General features: G+C 37.9%; 1 protein-coding gene across 1 annotated transcript in view; it reads left to right on the forward strand.

The window, feature by feature from the left end:
* SUCLG2 (succinate-CoA ligase GDP-forming subunit beta) overlaps positions 1-22,382 on the forward strand; it is a 107,174-nt gene that overhangs the window by 19,125 nt on the left and 65,667 nt on the right. Inside the window, exon 2 of the mRNA XM_066557974.1 lies at positions 1,094-1,235. Within this exon, the coding sequence (XP_066414071.1) occupies positions 1,094-1,235 (142 nt within the window). The remainder of the gene's footprint in view (positions 1-1,093; positions 1,236-22,382) is intronic.

The following is a 22,382-nucleotide window of genomic DNA, read 5'->3' on the forward strand; positions in this document are numbered from 1 at the left end:
GTAAATAATCCTCTTTGTCCAACATTTCAAATACCTAGCACTGGCTTGCATGCTGTATTCCTTACTTCAGGAGAAACCAAGAACTGATTGTGGCTGGCTGCCAGGGGGACAGCACTTTGTCTCTCCATGTGGGAAAAGCATCTTTGGCTGGCACAAAATGGAATCATACCATTGCCAGGAGCCAGCTCCACCTTTGCCATTATAACATTGCCAGGAGTCAGCTCTAGCTCCTTAATTATTGCTTTTGTGTGCTTCAATTCATCCTGTGTGGAGAATGTGTCCTTTCTTAAAACCATTCAGTAAAGATCTCTGACTTCTGTAGTGTCTGAAGGATTCCTGCCAGGACAAGCAAATGGGGTGTCTTTGTGTGTGTAAGATCTTTGTACCCATGGGGTGTGGATGTGTTTATATTCCCACAGGGGCATCTAAACTGGCATGTCGGGAACGAGGAGGGAATTATTCTCATTATTCTAATTATTATAACCAGCTGTTGTTGGCCTGGCATGGCTGATGTGGCTCTGCTGGTGTCCTGCTGCTTAGAAGCACAATGAACAAACCAGAGATAGCAGACCACTGAAAATACATGTATTAGTGTATAGTTTCTTACAGAATAATGCTAATTCCATGCCACTTGTTTTTCTTCTCAGATGTGCTTCAACAAATGCATAGAATCAGTGGAAATAATTTTATAGGGAAGGATTAGGTGAAATGTTGTAGAATAAGGATATTTAACATGAAACTGAATTTGTTTCAATGTAAGAGTCTGTTACTACTTTTATAGCAGAGGAAAACATTGAAACATAAATAGACTTTGGAGTTCAAGCCAAATTTGCCTTGATATTAAATGCAAGACATTTTGTCTGGCCAAGTGAGCCTTGTGTAGCTTTTAAAAAATATCTGTAGCTTTCAGAGCACTTGGGATGCACAAATGTTAAGAAAAGACGCTTAGGTAAATCAATAAGTATTTTACCTTTTCTCTGGGTGTTGTTTAACTGCTGGTTTGAGATAACCATAAGGTGGAAGAGCTCAGTGGGCTGTCTCATGAACTCTTCTTAATGAGCATTATGTTATTTTCCCCTCTTGTTGTTTCTAGGCTGTTCAATTAACCCCCAGACGACGGCTCAACCTGCAGGAGTACCAAAGCAAAAAAATAATGGCAGACCATGGGGTTACAGTTCAGAGATTCTTTGTAGCTGATTCTGCAAATGATGCCCTGGAGGCTGCTCAGAGACTGAGTAAGTTGACTGATAATGGGAGAACTCTGCTTCACTGGGTAGCAATCTGGAAAATAAATTGTTTTCTAATAAGTTTAAACAGTCTTTAAATTCATGCTTACTGAAAAGCTTTGATATTTCATCCAGACTATAAATATATGCTCAATTTTATATATGAACAAGTTTTTAGTGGCAGTACTTAGAACTTTATTTCACAAATGTTTTGCATGCAGCATATAACATGAATTCTTTAATTAACATTGTAATAATTGAGAATGTAATAAATTGTTGTGGAGGAAATGTGTTTTGTATACTTGATATAACTTAAGGACCTGAAATAAATGAACTTATGTAACAAGCTGTTTTCAAACAAAAATTTGCTGTATTCAAAAGCAAAGGAAGGAAAAGGTTGTGGCCTCTCCATTTTAAAAGATATTTAGATGTTTGTAAATGTGTGTTCAAATGAAGAACTAGAAAAGGTGAGTTGAGTTACCATCACAAAAGGATGTAACAGTGCCTTGAAGACAAGACCCTGCATCTGGAGCTTTATTTTGTTTCTCTGACAACATCCTCATTGTGGTGTGGTGAACAAAAGATGATAATGTGGGTCAGAAATGAATTTATGTAATAGCTTTTCTCTCAAAAATAAATTGTTAAAGTACTTTTTCAGTCTGTTCTAACTGAAATAATTTTTCTATTGTTTAAAGTTGCACAGTTTTCCTCTTTTCATTCAGAGTTTTTTAATATATCAAATCTCAAAATGCCAGAGGCCAGACATTATTGTAGTCTAATTGTGTAGTAACAGGAAGGTTTTTTGGTTTGTGCTTTACATAATGCACAGGCCACTCAGTTAAATGCATTTCAGTTTTGCACACTGGAAGGTAAATTAACACAACTTACTCATATCCAAGATCTCATCAGAGCTCAAGTAGCTGAGTAGCATTAGCATAATGGCTTGTTCAATCTCTAGAACTTCATTAAGGTGATACATCTTTCAGTGATCAAAACCTTCTTATGACAATCAGTATATTTGAAAATATATCTGAAATAAAAAACTAAATGCAAGTGTTATGGGCATTTAGCAGTACAAAATGGCAAATTTGGACATAAAGCAAAGCACGTGAAATTGGAGTGTTTCCTCATGTCTGGATATCTGAGGAAATCAAGGAATGCTAACTGAAGCTGTGGCAGGTTTATCACCATTCTTACAGCACTTAAACTCTCCTCTTCGTGATTGAACTCATAAATGGATTGGCCTGTCCAATAACAATTGCTGTTCTTGATCCCTGTGACTATTTGGAGATATAAATTACTCCATTAAAGGCAGTGAACCTCCTCTGTTTTATGATGCTAGGTTTATTTTAAGTAACCTCTGTAGCTTGCTTGCTTTGCAAATCACAGAAATACCTGTCTGTTAAAAAGAAACAAACAAATAAACAGTGTTTAAATAACTAAAAGTAAAATCCATAACTAAAAAACGTTTGCTCACGCAACTTTATCAGGTAATTTTTATTTTAATTGTGTGGGCTTGCTAGCACTTCAGGAAGTAGAAGTTAGTGATACCTTTCTTCATTTGATGTAGTTGCACTCAGCCATGGTGCACTACTGAGCATGAAAGAATTGTGGTTTATGGTGTGGAATCTATTTCATGTTGGAATGACTGACACACCATTGATCCACTTAATAATTAACAACATCCTCGTTATCATTCTGGTGCTGTGCTGTCCTTGTACTTCTAACACGCACTTTGAAAACTGAGAATCAAGAACATCACTTTTGCTGCTGTGGTCATTGTTGTTCCAAGATTTTGCCAGGTTTATGTTCTTTGTGATCCCTCAGATTAATATTGGCTCTGTCACTCAGGGTTATCTGCACAATTTGCAACTGAATATGCAACCACACAAAGTAAAAAGACATGGGAAAACAGGAAACTTCAGCCTACAGGAGGCATGAAATATTATGAAATAAAATAACCAGTGAAGGCATTTTGGGGATGTTGTTGATAGGCAGGCATTCTGCAGTAAAATATGGGGAGAGGCCAACCTCCCCTGCCAAGTCCTGCTCAAAAATCTCATGTTTCAGGTGCTGTGTGCCACATTGCAGCTATCCTTCACTTTGGCTTCTTCAAACAAGAAAAGGTGCTTGTCAGCATATTTTAAGGGTAAAGATAGGATAAAGTTCTAAAAGTCAAAGGTTCAGTATTTTTCTTGTGAAAGAAAACTCTTTCTATAGCCCTCAGGAATACAAGAAATACAGAAAACAAGAATTTTCCTTTTTAATCTTAGAGCATTACATCACTCATATGGGTCTGTGTGTGTGATTAAGGGGTACAGGTAAGGGGATAGGAATTTCTGTCATGGAAGTCTGCATAAAGTCTGGAATTCACAATTTAATTTCACAATTTCACCAACTGTTTTGTGCTTGACAGAGCTGTCTTTACTGCTGCAGGGCCTGCGCTCACCAGCTTTGCTATTGTTGGATTTCCTGTTGATGCAATGGAAAGAGATGAGATGAGATGATTTTTTGCTGCTGTCTTCACTTGTCAGGAAGGTGTTAATGCATGTCTTCTTGAAAGGGTTTGCCTTTATCCAGTATCAGCAGTTTTGTTACACTTTGCTCATTTCCTCTGTTTTTCTCTATTTTTATTAATATATACGCTGAATGTTAATTTTTCTCAGATACTTTCAAAACTTACCAACTGCACAAAAGACAGTCTGCAAGGAATTTTTAATGGAACTAAAGGATTTTTTTCCCCTTCTAAGATAAGAATGGCAGATGTAAGAAAAATTAACATGACATCACTAATATTGACTTCAAAAGAAGTTGTACACAATACAGAATTAAGCCCCAAGGAATTCATTGCCTTCTATGTGCTAAGCAATTTCCCAGTGTAACTTTTTTAGAGAAGGCAATATTTGCAGAGTGCCAAGAAATTCAGTCACAATAGTTTTCTCATTTGTGTTAAAATTCCTTGTTTTTCAAGAGAGGAAGGAAAGATGTTGTCCTGCTTTGCTGCACAGTATGGTGTTGCTTGATCTGCTTTCTGAAGAAACTTAATTTCTAAACAAGTTCTTACAATTCCAGCGCAACTATTTAATAGAAAAAAAAAAAATACTTGGGAGCCAAGTTTTTGTCTGATGTATAAGCTCCTGTGGCTGTTTTTATATTAACTCACAAGTCTTCTGATCTAATTCTCACATAATTTAGGGCTTGTTTAGCCAGAGAAGGCATTTCCTTACTTGCTGTTTCTTTTCCTTGTACTGTAGCACCAACACCTAAGGAAATAATCCTTATATAGACTGTGTGTGCCTGCACTGCCTGCACTGTGCATCATTTGTGAAAGGAAAATGTGTGCACTGTGCATCATTTCAGGGCATCGTTTGCTCTGGGTCCTCAGCACAACCCCTTGAGTCTCGTGTTCTGCTCTTTGTGCTCTGCCTGATGGAGAAGTTATTAAGGGCCCATCATTTCCAGCCAGGAGGTGGGCAGAGCTGAGAGGGGCTGTGATTCTGGTGAGGGGGCTGCTGTGCACTGTCATTTGGCTCTTTGAATCAGTAGAGAGCACAGAGGTGGCTGGCACTGCTGACAGTCCTAAATCGATGCCAGGAACTTGGCACGTGTTTCTTTTTCTGAATTTTAACAAAAACAATAGAATGCTGCCTGTTGCCACTTAGAGTGTTTCATTACATTTAGGAATCAGTCAGGTGCAGTGTTCACACTCTATCACAGAGAAATGCAGTTCAATTGAGAGCAAGGTTTTTATTCACTCTTCTTAAAAAAATAATAAAACAAAATATAGCCTCTGCATGTCCTATTTCTATTGCTTATGCATGAGGGAACTCATAAAATTCAGCTTTGGACTGAAGGTGTGCTTTTTTCTATCAGGCTGGAGAGGTAAACATGTATTTTATAAGGAACAGAAAAGGTTTATTGAAGCATCTTTTCATGAGGTCATTTACCTGTCACCTATTAGTCACCATTTTTTAGAATATTGAAAGAGTTCTTGGTCATGTGAGCACCAGTCTCCTTCCTTTCTCAGTTCCTGAAGATTTTTTTCTCCCCATGGCTTTTTAATTTAAAGGGAAAGCTGCATTTTTAGATGCTGTTTTAGATCCCTTATCTGAAAATTCACTTCTCTAGTACTAGTTGTGAAAACCACTTGAAAGCAATTTACGTTTAGCAGGGATCAAAAATTGACCTTTAGGCTGGTGGTGTCCTTTTTGTGTAGATCATGAACAATTTGTTGGTGATAATGCTGTCTGCATTTAATTTAAGCTTTTATGCTGGGAAAATTAAAAACATCCTTGAACCTGATGTTTCTGAGGATATTTGAAATGTGATTTCAAGTCCTTTTTTGTTATATCAGGAAGAGCTATTCTATGAGTATCCTGTACAGAGTGCCCCCCTATATAAAATTTTATTTGAGAAACTTGGCTACTTAGCTGATCTTTTTTTACTGTCATCATGGGGTTCCTTATGTGATTTAATTTTCTCTCTGTTTCTGTCCATCAGGATAGGTAGCAGAATTGCTTCTTTTAGCATTTCTATGATTTTCTTATTTATTTCCATTCTACGCCTCACTGTGAAGTAATAATTTTTCACCTGTGCATAAAGAGTTATTTCTCCAAAACCCTCATGTACTTCGTGGTTATAACTAGTTATTTTTTAAAGCCACTCAGGTAATCCTTTTCTGCATATGTTGAAAAAGTCATGTGTTGCTGCAATAGCATTCCAGGGAACTGCACAGAACTTTGCTTGCTGGTGAGCAACAGCTCTCCCACAAGTCCTCTTATTTTCTCTGACAGCTTTTATTAAAGTTCCTTAGACTTAAATTATAGCTTTCTGAAACTGTTCTTTTCAGGCAAAATAATGCTCTAAGTTATTGACTAATATGACCTTATTCTCACATGGGTAAGTATTTAGAAAACAATCTTTTAAATTTAATAGAAAACTGGTGGTGGATGAGCTGCCTTGGACCACGTTCAGTGTTACTGAACATGAGTACATGAGTATTCCTTTGTTCCACTTAATGGATTTTGCCTTGTCAGAGGAATGAAATCTAAAATTAGAGTGAATCTGCCTTTTCCAAGCCACTTCTCAATGATAGAAAATACCTGTTAATGCTCCATTATTTGCAGTCTTCATAACACATCCCTTGAATGCATCAATTCAAAGCATTGAATTTGTCAGTGGTTTTGCTCTCTTTCTGTCCCTTGCTCAGTTCCCTGTTGTTTCTCAGAGCCTTCTCCTCCCTGTGCTCATTTGCTCTTTTCTTCTCATCCTTTCTCCCACCTTATGAGTTCTGATTGGGAAAATCCTCTTCCCTGTTTTTTTGTTTGTTTTTTTTTTTGTGCTAAACAGTCAGTTGTTACCCTATTTAGCATAGTTAGTGCACGTATTTAGCAGTTGTATACTGCTAAAAGCCATTTTTTTGTGCATACTGGTTTTTTGCTTGCTGGAGTGCTTTGCTCAGACCCACATTTGCTTGGCTTGGCAATCACAGAAGGTGATTTTTCTGTGTATGATCAGAAGAGAAATACTGATTGCTAACCATGGTTTATATGATATTTAAATATTATCAAACAATATTGCAAATAATAGTTTTTTCCTACATTTGTCCATGTTGCAATGATTTGATTTTTGGAAAAAATCCCCAAGTATCAGAGTTGTGCAAACAACTTTAATATTCTCATTTGTGTCTGAAAATGATGAAAATAATTAAGTAGAGTAAAAATTATGAAGGCAACGTGTTGTTTGCTGCTGTTGCAGTAATCCTTTGTAGGAGGCTTGGTAATCAATATGTCAGTGACCCAATTTATTTACCTCATATACTGGAGGAAAAAGATCAGTCCTGGAAAATCAGAGGAGCCAGAAAAGGTGTTATAGGGTTTTGTTTACCAAATGTGCTGTGCTAGCGAGTTTGTTGGAAGGTCCTGGGGAATTTGCTGTGATACAGCTACAGAACAAACCAGGAATAAAGCACCTCTGCATTGTAGTTATTTTTATGCACATTCTTGATTTCCTCACACATTGCTTTTTGGGGCTTTAGCTTAATCTGTCTTGGAAGCTGAACTGCACAAGGCACAGTCAAGGTGGAATTAAGATTTCCTTTGAGGGTTTCACACTCAGTGAATGTTGGTGCTACAGAACCTTTCCCCTGGACAGGAGCCCTAAAGCTGTGCTGTTTTCTCCTCTGTATTTGTGTGGGTTGGTTGGGTTTGAATCTTGTAATCCTGCCTATGCTTCCCTCCTCCCTTTGTGTCTCATGCTGAGAAACTGCTTCACAGAGGTGGCAGAGAATTGGAAAACTTTTGTGTGCAGCAGTGTTTTAGCAGTGCAACATCCTTGGTACACCCTGGGAGGGCTCTCTGCCTTTGCTTTCCTGCTTGTCTCATTCCACCAATGTTTTTCCACATAAAGCCTTGGCACCTCTGTGTTTTCTGTGGAATCCAGGCAGCTGTGGAACCACACATGCATTTGTTGGTAATGGCCAATGTATTGCATCCTGTGTACCAGAAAAAACAGGTAAAGAAACTTCCAGCTTCTCTAGCTGGGAGCTTGAGTTTTATTCTTTTCCAAAGAAACTTAATAATGGATTTTGTCAAAGCTCACCACTGGGTATTGTTTTGTTTCAAGTTAAACCTTTTTATTTCAAGTTAACTTAAAAATTGTGGGGTTTTTTTTATATTTTAGAAATGAACGTACTTTGCAAGACCCTCTGCCTCCAGAGAAATTACAGAAATAGTTATTTTGAAATGCATTGTTATGAAAAACAAATTGTTTTGTTTTTCTTATCTATTCCCTTCGTTAGAGAATTACATGCTGAGTGTGAGTCAGTAAATGCAAGCTTGAGACTGCTTACATTAGTTGGATATTTTATAACCATTCTTTGTCACCAAATGTCTTCATATTCAATAGATTTATAGTAATATGAGTAATGGCTTGGGGGCTAACAAATCAAAATCTCATTTCAGATGTTTGACACTAATGTTGAGCTGACTTATTGTTCTCTGTGTTGGATTTCTGATCAAATTACCAAAATAGCTGCTTGAAAGTAAAACACAAAGTCAAAAATATTTTAGAAATGGGGTACTGAATTCAAAACATAATGTGTGCCACAGAGTGTGGGCTTTTGGAAATTTCAGTTTTGTCAAGTACACTACTGGATTTCTGTTCAAAAAAGAAGGAGACAACAGAAGTTATAGTTCTTGATTCAGGAATTTTATCATGTGGTGAAAAATGCAAAGTTTTACAAGAAGGGTACAAGATGACTGCTGGTATTTATTCCACTCTTGTCACACCATATTTTATGGTTCTTCAAGGTAGTTTTGCAGCTGCAGAACAATAACCAGATGCGTAATTGAGAAGCAGCTGCATGAAATTTTCATTTTTTATGCATAAAATCAGAACCATTACACACACTTTATGTATAAGGTACGAAATACTAAACAAAAATGTTTTCTCTGTAGTACTAGCAGCTGTGTAAAGGAGAGAAATCACTTCTTCTATATTCTCTAGGTGCCCATCAACTTCTAAATGTTCAGGGCCTGATTACTGAAAGCAAGTTTCATTCTTCTCTTGTTTTCTTTCTTCTTTTCCTTGTTTGTTACTTGTGCTGTGTTGTGCTGCATCTTCTGTGTGATCAGTCCCAGTGGATAATCCCATGTGTAGAGCTCTCAAATACAAAATTGATGCTCATGACTGTTTTTCATTTAAACTTTTCAGTAGAAGGACTAGTAGCACAATCATGTTGAATAAAATCTAAGAAGGAATGATGGCAGTCCTAAGATAGGAGAGTTTATGATTGATATTGTCATGATTTTCCTGTAGTGTGCCCCAAGTGACACAGGGTACAGCAGGAAGATACTGTTGTTGGTTATCTACTTTTTATATATAATTTATTTGGGAAAGTTTCCTTTTTTTTTTTTTTAATTTGTCAATTGTTTCTATTAAATTTATTACACATTTTGTCTTTATGCACCAGGTGGTGGTTTAGGATGGGCTGGATTGACAAGTAAGGATATTAACTTGTACATTTGCTATAAAAGCACATGGCTTGGAACCAAGCCAGGAATCTCTCACAGCTGACTTTTCAACTCTTGTGAAGCTCAGAGAACATGCAGCATCCAGCCCCCATGCCATGATTCCCATCCCCTCTTTCCTCCTCAGCCTCTTCCAGTCAATGAGGTAATATTAACTGGTATTTTGCAAAGGTTAGGGTGCCTTGCAAGAGCTTGTTTTATCTTTAAAGATGGGAGTAATTTACAAGTTGAATATATCAGCAGTTGAGAAGTATGATCATAAGAGGCTGTGATTTTTTTTTTTTTGGTAGATAATCTCTACCTAAAATGGTAGAGCAGTTTTTGAAGCTAAGGATGTTCTGACATTTTGTTAATCTGCTACTTCATATTTGAGAAAGTGCTGTGAATTTAAAATATGTTTATCTACATTTCTTCAAATATTTGCAGTTCAAGAAAAGTAAAATATTTCAACACATTTATGAATACAAAATGTGTCTTTGTAACCCTGCTGGATTCAGCTGGGAGATATTATCTGACTCTCTGCATCACAGTATATTTTAAATGATGCTCTAACCCTTGAGGATGTCACCACAAAAAAATATTTAGTCAGAATCATGTTCAGGGTAGTTCCAGAAGTTAGCTATGCTCTTATTTTAAGTGATTTTTGTTTTATTAAGAAAAATCCGAAGTTGACAATTTTACCTCTGTGTGGCACACTCTCCCTGGTCCTGCAGTTAAAGTCAGCTTTTGTTCTGTGCATCATTATGAAGGGGAACATTTTTCTTGCACCTCCCCTGGGCTTAGTTGGACTGCTCACCTGAGTAAGATGAATATGGCTAAACTTCAGGCTATAAATCTTAAATTTATCTATTGTTCTAAATACTTAAGAACAGCCCTGGGGGTTTTGGAGAAAGAGAAGAGAAAGGCAACCAAGAAGAGTTTGCTGTATAAACAGTTAACAATATAAAGTTATTTACATTTAACAGTTAACAATATAAAGTGCAGCAGAGGTGAACTGGGAAGGTTCACCTGTGCTGCACTGCACTTCCCTCTCCTCCTGCCAAGTCTTTGACCCCTCTATTCCTCCAGTTATTCACCTGTTTAGCAGTAGCTTTCCTGATCTTGGTGTGTTGTGCTTTGTCCCCACTGCGGGTTATTCATAGAAGTCCTGATGCCATGTCTGCATGCCCAACACCCCCTCTTGTTCTTCTTCCCACAGATAAATCTTGTACCCGGGTTTTGGGTTTAGCTCATTAGATGTTCAGTGTGCTTGATTTGCTTACTGGCCTTTCCACATCTTGCCTTCAGTATAATACAGGTTTTGCTTGGGTATTTTGGAATAAAAGTGGGACATGAGAGACTTGAGACTGATTACTGCAAATTTGACTATCTTAGGAAAAACTATTCTTATGCAATCTTCCCCCCCCCGCAATTAAATACAGGCTTATGTCTCATGCCATAAAGTAATTTGCCATTTGAATATGATGATTAATTTATACTATAAATAACTTGCTTATTTTATCTTCTGAGTCACATTCCTATTTGAAGTGCATATACAGATAGTATTTATTTAGTTGTTTTTTTGATCCTTAAGAAGCCAAACTAGGTGCTTAAAGATGTTTGTATGAAAAAGTGGTTCTACAATTTTAAGATGAAAAAATTTCATGTATTTTCATATTTTATGTTGTTGCTTTACAAGATGAGACTCCTGAATTGTTGAGCTTATGCAGCTTTGTGACCATTTTCACAATTTTGATTTATGGGTTCTGATTTATGGCTGAGTTTTATGTTGAGTTTCTGATGTTTTGAGTCCTGTAAATAGGGAGAGGTCTGGACTTCCACAGACTGGAGTAAGCATTCCTTCAGAAATCTCTCTGCTGCTGAAGAAACAAAATAAACCAGTCAAATGAAATACTAGAGAGAGACTTTTAAGGGCCAAGGTTCAGTGGTAATTGAACATGAGTTGCATAGCACTGAAGATGGCTGGATGTCAGAATTTTCAGTTGTGCAGAAAGGATGCAATTAGTGCAGTTAACAGCAGGTAGGGCATGATAATTATATGTTCTTTTGTCTCTATGAATTGTTTTAGCTATTTAGAGCCTTCTTCTTTTGCATGCTATTAAGTGAGGTATACTTCAAGAGGCTTTCTGAGAGTAAACTGTGACCACAGTTTATACAAATGTGATTTATGCTCCCTTAGACACCAGTTCTGAGCTTGATTTTGAGATGAGAAGGTTGGAAGGTAAGAAATGGCAGAAGCATGAACAAAACATCATGCAAAAATGTTGCCTTTAAATAAAGGTTGCCCTATTCTGTATCTGACACTTCAATAAAATCTGGAGCTCTTTCCAGCAGCACAGAGAGGAGGAGTAATCTGCTGTAGGTTTATTTTCAGCTGTTACCTCATGTGATTTGTAAACCAGGCAGACAGGATTCCATGACTCTGCAGAAGCTGAGAAGTGGGCTTTCTGATGTGCCAAAGCAGCTTGCTGACCTTGAGCTAATGAAATATTAACCAGTTGTCAGGATGACACAGAGCATCTGTTTTTGAGGATTTGTAGGAGGGGACGTTGGGATGGTGCTTAGGTCACATCCCTGTCATTTAAATGGCAGACTGGCTGATCCCACACACTCAGCTGCCAGGGTTATAGAGCTGCTGTACAGATGTGGTCACATCTGCTGCTGACAAGTTTGACACACATTTGACCCGTGATCCTGCTTGTCTCAGGCTGAGAGGGTGCTGAAGGGCACTGTGCATGAAGGGTGTGACCATCTGAGATGTCCTCACTCACCTGTTGTGTCAGCCCCTTTATAGGTTCAGCGTGGGTTCAAGGCACTTAAATCAGCTGCACATTCTCTTTCTTTGCCAACAAACCTGGTGTTTAATTCCAAATCTGTATTTTTTACCCAGAAAAGTTCCGTTTATATGTGAGTAATTGGGAAAGCTCCCAATTCCACTCTTTGATATGATTGCTCACTCATTGTGGTGTTTAGACTGTGCAATTTCATTAAAATATCTAGAGTTCAATTTCCAAGCATAATATCTGCCTTCAAAATCCCCACAGAGCTCAACTTGCAGGAAGCCTAAATGAAACAGCTTTGCTGGTTTCCACTTCATGTTGAGATACATCCTTTCCTGCAAATGCTGATTGCCAAACCAAGAGCTCTCTCTTGCTTTTATATTCATTTTTCTAGGCTAATTTAATGTTATGAAACCTTTAAAACATGAGGTTTAATGTATATAGTTATATCTTTGCTGCTGAGCTGGTGATTGGAGCTTGAGAGACAAATGCCAAGCTGTCAGAACTGGGGGGTAGAATGTTTGTATTCCCTCAAAGGACTGGAAAGGGCTGGGGTGTGAGAAAGTCATGGAGGATTTTAATTAATCAGGACAGTGCTATCAGTAATTGAATGTATGTACTGCTCTCTGTCTTTAACTAACTGCAGAGTGCCCTGTTGAATAGTAGAATTGGGTTGCCTTATGTACCCTCCCTGCTCTTTCCAAGCTCTAAAAGCTGATCATATATCTGAAGGAGAATCACAGATTGCATTCCTTGGGTTTCAGCTTAGCAGTGGTTGGCCTCAGTGCAGCCTGTTGGGTCATAATTACACAGAATTTGCTGTGCTGTCCAGAAATCTGCTCTGAACTGCCCTCTGTGGCAAGTCAGGTGCTGAATTGATTCAGATTAAACACTTGGGCAAAGCTATGTGAACCCTTCCAAGTGCACAGGAAAAAAGAGATTAAAAAGACTGGAGGAGTGAAGGGAAGCACTGGGAAACCTGGAATTGACAGGAGCTTCTTGTGCTTCTCTGTGGGCTTTTGTGTGTCCTCAGCTTTCCTGTGAGGTTCAAGAGCAGGTCAGCAGTTGGTAAGCTCAGATTTCTTCAAGGACTTAAGGAGAATTTGTGCAAATAACTCAGGAAATTTGTGGTCCGGGAGTACCAATAATACCTGGTGTTAGGGAATGGTGGTTTCTGCCAATATCAACACATTATTCTGTAATACAAGTTGTGACAGTAATCAAAGAAATTAATTGGTAAATGCAATAATTTTGGGCTCACAGTGGGTTAAAATGTGCCCCTGGTATCTAATGTCCCTACTACTCACTGTATACAGTAAACTCAGTGGGAAGAAAGAGCCCATTTTAAAAGAGTGAGGAAGAAGGAGCCATCAAAAATATCCTATTCCTCCCAACAAAGAACTCCAATGAAGAACAGCCCTAGACCAGAATGAAACTGCCCACAGACCCAGAGGTTCAGTGGAAGGATGAGCATAACACCAGGAAAAGAGGTAGCAATTAGGAAATAGTTGTGTAACAATTTAAACTGCTTTATTATAGAGTTTTTTCCCCTGCATATAAGCATTTATTCCTGTTCTGACAAGTAAATCTGGAATTTAAAAAAAAGCAACTACATTGTTGAGATCATGGGTATATTTGCAATATAGTCTTGACTTTCTATGTGTCTAAATATGTAAATTGTGCTTTCTCTTTGCCTGTAAACAAGGTTTTGAGTGTAACATTGCTCATGGCTTAGGTTTCTGCAGACACCTAACAAGTGTGACCTGCTTCCCTGAAGGTTCTGTGCCTCTGGAAGGTTCCTGAGATGTGTGGGCTTCTCTGCAGGAGGCCAGTATTTGGGTTTTTAAACACCTTCCCTCCTTTTTTGTTATGAATCCAAAGTCAGTACACTGAGACCATTCCCCGCTTGGAAATATTTTTTTACAAGAACAAAAAGACAGTTTCTTTTGTATATAAAGAAAGAAATAGGCTTATGTGCAGGCATGAAGGATCTTAAATAAAACATTGTCCTTTTTCTACCTTAGTTCAGCTGGGAAAATCAATTTTTGGTTCCTCAACTGCAAAGAAAGATCAAAAGGAAAAACTGACAATCCAAACAAAGGGCAAGGTGATGTGGGCTGCTTGCACTCCTGTTCCTTGGTGTGCTTCATACAGGCATTTTTCCAAGCAGAATATATTTACAGAAGAATCAAGGGTGGGTTTTTTTGTATCTCCAAATCAACAATGCTGTGACTAAAAGTGACCTGAATATAAAAGTAAAAAACCCCAACTTTATATTACACTTTGTGGAGCTCTTTGGTGCTAATTTAGGTAACAGTTCTCAGATATGTCAGGTTCTTCTTTGCACAATACTTATGTTTTGAAGAATTGTCATTGATTTTGCTTCACTGAAACTGGCCAAAGCCAGTACTTTTTCTTTTTTTTTCTTTTTTTTTAGCATGTTATGTAATGCAAGAGAGAAAATATCTTCATTCTTGCTTAAATGCCAACCAGATGCATATTTAAATCTTCATATGAAAACTAATTTCAGTCAGTATGGAGGGAAACTTTATGGAGATTGGCTTTCCTGCTTTGTATTGATTCCTGTTTATATCTTTAATAAATAAAACATGATTTATTGTTATAAGCTCATATTTACAAGAGGAGGAGATTAAAGTGTCAGCAGGAAAAACAGAAAGGAGGAATGTGAAAACTCTTTAAAACACACAAACTGAAAAACAACTTGAATAGCTTTTATGAGGTATATTAATTATCTTTTGCATAAATGTAAAAAGTTGAAAATTGTTATAAAAGTATTTGATTTTAATGTATTTTCACTTCTTTGAGAGAATTATTGTGTGGACATCAATTTTGTAACCATACTAAATGTTAATTCAATGGATATTAGAAGTACAAAAGAGGCTGCATCTGACTCAAGGCACACCCTTTGCAGGCAAATATTTTTGTCTGTATGTTGTATATCAGTGTGTTGGGTCTTTACCCATGCAGGCAGAATGCATTTACATTTGGGACTCTGTGTTTGGCATGTCTTGGCATGGTAGGGATGCAAATAATGTACAGAATGCTCTTTTCAAATACAGATGGTCCCAAGTTTCAAAAGCAGCAACTGTAGCTGGCAGCTCTGGAACTTTTGGGAGTGTTTGCAGGGAAAGGCACTCTGCACTGTGGCATTTGAAAAGCAGAACCTTTAGACAGATGATTGGCACAAATGACCAGTGATTTATAATGTTTAGTCCTATGATTTTTTTCCTCAAGCTCTGATTAGCTCCAAGACCTCCCCATTCTCATCAGGTGTGTCCAAGGAAAGTTATGAAAGCAAATCCATTGATTTAAGGCCTTAAATTTGTGTGCCTGCGTAATAGCTCTGTAAGGCTGATGTCAATATTACATAATCAATAAAAATAGGTCTGTATGTTTGACCTGTGTAGATTTTGAGGCACTTCAAACTGCTTGCAGCTTGTTTATTGTGCAGTTAAATCTTGATTTGTGATAACAAAGTGCTCTGAATTAGGTGAGTGGTAAGAAGCCATGTTGGAAAATTGTTATGATAGTAATGAAATGTGCCTGATTTTGTAACTGTGCTCATTTGCAAGATTTTTCTTTCTTTGTCTATTAATGAATTAATTGTGTGACAGGAGAGTTCCTGGGAGGTGTCAACAGAAAACTGGCAGCTCCACCTGCTCAGTCTGCAGTGCCATGGAAGTGTCATTGTGGTGCTTTATCACTTCACTTCTTAGACAGGAGAGCAGAGGTTGGTTTCAGCTCTCTGCTGAAAGTAATACACTCTTCATTTCCATTTTTATTTGTTTTCCTGCTTCTTTTACTGGTCTGGGGCATCTTTATGAAAAGCTTATTGCATGGAGCACAGGTGACTGACCAGGGTGCCAAGGTCAGAGCCTTGGATGTCTTGTTCTCTCTATCAACGCCTGTCCTGCACTGCTGGCTGGAGCTTCCCTCCAGGGCTGTCCTGGACAGAGCTGTGCAACAGCCAATTCCTGGGGGAAATTACTTGAGTTCACACCAGCATCCTGGTATTCCTCTCTGCTGCCAGGTCCCTTGTCCCCCTGCAGCTTTGTTTTTTTGGGTTACAAGCACAGTGGCAGTGCTTTGCCCTGAGGGTGGGGGATCTTCATGCCTTGTTTTGTCTTCTGGCTTGGCCCTGGGGGTTCCACACAGGCTGCCCCAGAGGGTGGAGGATTTCATTTTACTCAGGCCATTGTTCTGTAACATACTGGGGTTTTGTTATGCCTCCTAATGTTTCCTTTGCTGAAAACTCAGGAAATTGTTGATATTTCAACCTTTCTACAGGCTGCAGGTGAGTAGGACCTACTCTCAACTTAGTTGCTGATGCTTCAAAATTTCTTTAACAAATGCAGACTTGGTTCTGCAGAAACCAGCCAAGGTGATGTCAGAAAATCACCTTGGTGTTAGTCAATTGAAAGAAAAGGTGTGATTGTAGATGTTCAGTTTCAGATCAGTGGTAATAAAGCAACAGAAAATTATTATGTGCATTATCAGATTTCATTTCTCATATATCCAGAATACTTGGCTTTAAAACTGTAGTCCAGAGGCTTTGCATCTGATTTACTTTGAAGAAAAATCTATTAATATCACAAAAGCTACTTTTGTGATTAATTTGAAAAAAAATCTTTCCTTGTGAAACAAAGGAATTTTTACTGACAAAGAAAAAAATAGATTGTGTTAAAGAAGTGCACAAGAAAATACGAATGGTTTAGATTCATGTAGGTTTGTTTAGGACATGTGCTAATCCGTCTTAGGGGAAAAAATAGGAAAACTATGAGTCTGATTGGCAATTACTGCAATATCCTTGTCACTCTGGGATAAATGACTCTACACCAAGATGGACAACTTTATTAGCACTGTTCTGTAAAGTGCTGGTTTTCAGTATTTTTAAGAGTTAAAACATCAACAAGGTTTATAATGTCCCTTTAACCTCTTATTATTTAACATTTGGGTTTTCTAAGGAAGAACCATTTTTTATTTTTACTGTGGAATTGTCAAAACTCAACCACAGGGATTTTCTTGATCTTTTTCACTTGGGACTACGCTAGCAACCAAAAAGAATGTTACTGATTCTGGCTTTGCCCTGTAAGGCAACATCATTGAATTTAAATTCTCTTCCCTCTGTCCCCAGCCAGAAAACTCATTACAGCATGACTCTGGGAAGAATGGTGAAATGTATACCCAGGGTGAATTGGTTCATAAATTCAAGTCTTAAGATTACCTTGTAAGATGGACACTTTCCCATGGTTTTGTTGGATAGCTGCAATTTGAAATATGAAACATAGTTCTGTCATTGTATAGCCTTAATCAGACAATTAGTTACAGGCCACTTAAAAAGAGACCTTCAGGAAATACATAATGAAGTATTAAGTATTTAATACTTAATACTCTCCCTGTTAATGAAGGAAAATGTGCACTTAACCCAGAGTTACTTAGGAAATTGTTGTCTTCTTTCAGACTGTATCTGTCTTCTCTGGCATAAAAGTGGTATTTTAGTTCAAAACTTTTCAAAGCAATTCTGAAAGGCAAAATGCACAAATAAGTGTGATTACCTTTGAGGTGCTGGATCCTGGCAAAGAGTTGTGGCTCTTCTGCTGAGGGAACATCTGATTTTTCTGCCATTGTGTGTCATGTTCTAGCTTGGCTTGAGTTGTGTAGGCTGTGCTCCAGGTTCTAGGAAATCTAGAGGGAATGTCAGTGTGAAATACCAAGGAAAGAAAGTGGAAGCAGCGGATTGTCTAAATTGACTCACCCCTGAAGTGGATTGCACCAACTAATGTGTGTGTGTGTATGTATATGAACAAATATACTATATATAAATGTATATCTGTGTATATATATATATATAAAAATATATATATGTTTTGTGTGTGCCAAAAACTCTGCCCATTAGGTTGACTTCCAGTAGTGGACAGCAGTAAAAGCAGTTTTCTGAGTTATCCTAGGTGCTTTGAAGGAAATTTCTGCCATTACAGATGTTTTAGTAAAAAGACCATTCTGATGATGGAGGTAGTTTTTTATTTCCATTTTACAGCCAGAGACTTCAAGAGTTTATGTAACTTCAGGCGCTCAGATGGGACTCTCAGACCAAATTGCTCTCCAATCAGCACATACACAAGGTGTCATAAAGGGCAGGGAAGAAGGAGGTGGCTGTTCTGGAGTCATTCAGAGGAGCAGCTTGCAATGATTTAGAGTCAGCTGGTTTTTCAGCTGCTGTGTTGGGTACTGGGAATTCTTAGTCCCTGTAAATGACAAGGTAATTTAATTACTGGGAGCCTGTAATGAGCTGACAGGCTCCCAGTCCAGTCCCAACCCATGGATTTCATTTCTCTGACTGGCAGAGCTCTGCCAGGTCCTTGTGGCTGGGCAGGAGCCATCCTGTTAGCAAATTCATGGAGTGGGTGAAGGTGAAGAGTATCAGTGTCACAACACGAGTTGTGCTACACAATTCATACAAGCTGCTGTTGTGGTGAAATTCCACTTCTAGAAGAAAAATCTTAATTGTGATCTTTGAGGCAGGCACTGTGATTGATTGTAACCTCCAGTGGCTGGCATGGACCAGAAGTGTGTGAATGGGAAAAAGGCTGAGGAAGTGCTTGGAGCATCCTAGACATATGCAGACATTCCAAAGCATAATTTCCTTTATATCATTCCAAGCATATGTTTTTTATGGGCTTTTTTTTAGTGCCTAAAAATTAGAAAATAACTTTTAATTGTTGTTTATGAAGCACCATATGGCTGTCTGAAATTTTGCCTTCTTGTGGAATGAGGAAAATGAAATTAATAGGAAATCACACTCAGAAATCTATTATTAACTTAATGGAACTAACAGCTTGTCCAGTGTCCTCATACAGATCATGTTGTAGCTGCATATAATAAAAAGCAAATCCTTATAAAACCGCTGAGAAAATGAAGTGGCAGAGAGAGGCCAAGCCAAAAAGCTGCATGTGTTGGTAGTGGGCATGGTCATGAATGGCTCAGCTAACAAGCTACTGGTGAAAATCAAGAATACAACATGTATTTTCACAGTTGCTTTACCATGTGTTTGAAATCATTATATTTTCTTCTAGGTGGTTTATGAATTAAAGGTTTATCTCAGGATAAACATCTCTTGTCTTATATTTTATTTTCATCTTTCAAGCAGAAACTTGTTTAGTCCACCCAACTTAGTTGTTCAAAATTCTGTGCTTTTTTTTCGTGGCTTAACGTTCAATAAGTAATGGGAATACTTTAAACCTAATTTTTTTCTCTCTTAACCTGTCCTAATAGGCAGAGCTGAAACTATAAAGTTTGCATTATCTTGCTTCCACCAAACATGCAAAATTGAAGGCTCTTAATACAATGGTGTGAAAAAAGAATACACCACAATATAAAAATTACCAAGCTCTTAAAAGCACAGCAGGACTTTTTTTCCCTCCTTATCTGGAACATTCCCTAAATTGCCTTTCTTCAATATTTTTGAAAAGTGTCTGCAGATGATGTGATACTAAAAAAAAAAATCACAACACAAAAGAAATCTAGAAAAAATAACCAAAACTGGTTTTTTTCCTTAGAAGGCTGATTAATATTGGCAGGGATGCAGTGTTAGGGATATGTTCTGGATGGGTTTATGTTGAATGTAGTGGCTGTATGTGTGAGAAGGAATTGTATAGGCTGGGTAATTTTATAAATTTGTAAAAATAACTTTGTTCAGGTAATACAGATTTGAAACTATGTTCTAAACAATTTTTTTCAGCATTGAATCTAAATTAACCAGTGTATCATTGATCACTGAGGTGGCCTTTTTATGGAGTAATTAAGTCTGCAATATTGAATTAGATATTAAAGATTCTTCTAATAGGTCTGCTCTTAACCTTTTTCCAGTATTAGATTATTTTGGCAATTGCTTCTATTTCACATATGTGATGAGTAAACAAAAACAAGAGGAGGTTGTAGGAGGTGAAAGTCAGGTATTTTGGGTTAGTTATGGCAGGGGGTGGCAAATCAGTGTCTTGCTTCAAAATCAGGGCAAGGAGTCGAGGGCCTATGTAGAATAACAGCTCCAAAGTAATACTTTTCAACTTTCTGTCTTTAGCGCTACTGAGGCAGACATAAATTCTTCAATGTGATAATTTTCCCATCCAGATGTTTCCCAGATAATGACCAGTCTAGCATGATTCTCTTCAGAGGTTCAATAAATTATTTCAGCAATACATTGAAAACTTTGTACTTAATTCCACTGAATAAGTTGGATAATGAATCAGGCTACTGGAAGACATTTCAATCCTACTGGAACTTGGCTCAGATCAAAATACTGCCAGATTTGCTATTCTTTTGTATGTTTCTAGTTTTGGATGTGGATTGATTTATTTGTGGTCTAAATAGCAAAATGTGTGCTATCTAATGCAACCCTACACAATGAAACAAAAGCTAAGAGATACAAGGCTAAGAGCTAGAGCAGAATTGTATAACCAAAACTGTCTCTGGGAGAGAAATGTTAATTTTGCTAAAAATGTAAATTTTCAGCTGAGAGCTGTTCAGTATTTTCATTGCTTTGGGTAAAAATGCAAACTGTAGAAGAGATTTAGGTTTGGAGCTTCATTAAGAAGTTCTTCATGAAATGTGTCAAAGCCCCACTGAGGGAAATATTTATGCAGGCACCCAAATGCCAAGCTGGCATCAGTGTGTGCTTAGAATTAAGCAGATAGCTACCTGTTAGATGAAAGCATCTGTAAATTGTTGTGAAGAGGAGAAATGACCAGTGTGGTGGTGTGAGTAAAGAGGTGAGGTGCCTTGAAGTGGGGCAGTGCATGCGCATGGGCACCTGCCAGGTCACTTTGTCCCAGCTTTTACAAGGCAGCAAGAGAGGATGAAACCCTTTGAAGGAATTTAGTCCGGGCCTAGTGTTGGCAGCCTTGCAGGAACTGGGTCTAAAGCTGATGCCCACTGAGATTTCTCCCTCTGAGCCTGTGGCCTGTTCCTCTCACTTCCCAAGGCTGTTGGTTTTCCAGCCTCGACTGTGTGATGTCCTCCACGTTTATTTAAGCTTTGGCTTCCATTTTAATGCTTATTTTAAGGATCCTGCTGGGCATAGCAGGCCTGTGTGGAAAGACTGTGCTTGGCAAAGGGCTAATTATCAAGTCTCTGCTTGAACAGGGTTCACCTGTCACATTATGAATTTGTGAACACTTCTGAAAGTAGTGGTGGTAACATTGCAGTTGTCTTTATTCTCTGCATATTTTCAGATATGAAAGAGAGAATATTTAGATTTTGTATCAGGAAAGAATTCCTTACCACCAGGGGGGTGATGCACTGGAACAAGTGACTGCCCCATCCCTGGAAGTGTCCAAAGCCAGGATGGGCTTGGAGCAGCCTGGGATGGTGGAAGGTGTCCCTGCCACGGGAGGGGTTGGAACAAGATGGGCTTTAAGGTCCTTTCCAAATCAAACCATTTGTAATTCTACAATTCATATTAACAATTCATCTTAACTTGCTTTTTTACCATGTGAACTCCCTGGTGTCTGGCTTAGCTTTTTTATTTCATGCTCCATTTTTGAGACTATCTCCAACTACAACAGCTCCTTTATGATTGAAAGTGAAGTGTGAGAAAAATTAATATGTGTGCCTTGGTTTATGTATTCTACACTACATACAATTTTTTCAAAATCATCTCTGCAGTTCAATAATGGATAAAAGAATTAGAATCAGTCAGAGAAGGCTTTGTATCTTTTTTTGCCTTACATATAATCAGAAAGAATGAAACTTTGAACACGTTCCAGGAAAGCAGGTGTGTGTATTGTTGCAGTGTTTGTTCCTAATGGCTGCTTGACTTCAACACTACAGATTGCATAGAGCCTGTTCTCTGAACTGTATTAAAACAAATTGTGTTATGCTATTCAGTCAAGAATTTAAGGCACAGTTGATCTGCCTGAGTCTGCTAACTTTAAAATATATTTTACTGGGGGGGGCAAAAAAAGGTTTGCATGTTATTTTGGCAAGGAATCTTTAAAAGGTAATTTTTTTAGATTTTTTTTTGTAATTTAAGGAAATGGGAAAGATAGAGAGAAATGTCTTGATAAGAATCTGTTCGAACTGACAAATTTTTGAATGAAAGTTTTAGAAATCAAGTCTTGTGATTTATTCATGTATTTAATACTTGCAAGGAAAGCACATGATTTTGCATGCCCAGGTTTCTCAGTGCTTAACAGAGTATCCTTAGAAACTTCCATGGTGGTATTGTCAGGTCATAGGGATTGTGACTAATACAGAAGGAAAAGTCTTCTTTGCTTGCTTTTGCAGCCTCTTTAAAATGAAGTCATCTGAAGAGGAGAAAAATAACATTG

This window comes from Molothrus aeneus, chromosome 12, assembly GCF_037042795.1.
Source record: "Molothrus aeneus isolate 106 chromosome 12, BPBGC_Maene_1.0, whole genome shotgun sequence".
Classification (NCBI taxonomy): domain Eukaryota; kingdom Metazoa; phylum Chordata; class Aves; order Passeriformes; family Icteridae; genus Molothrus; species Molothrus aeneus.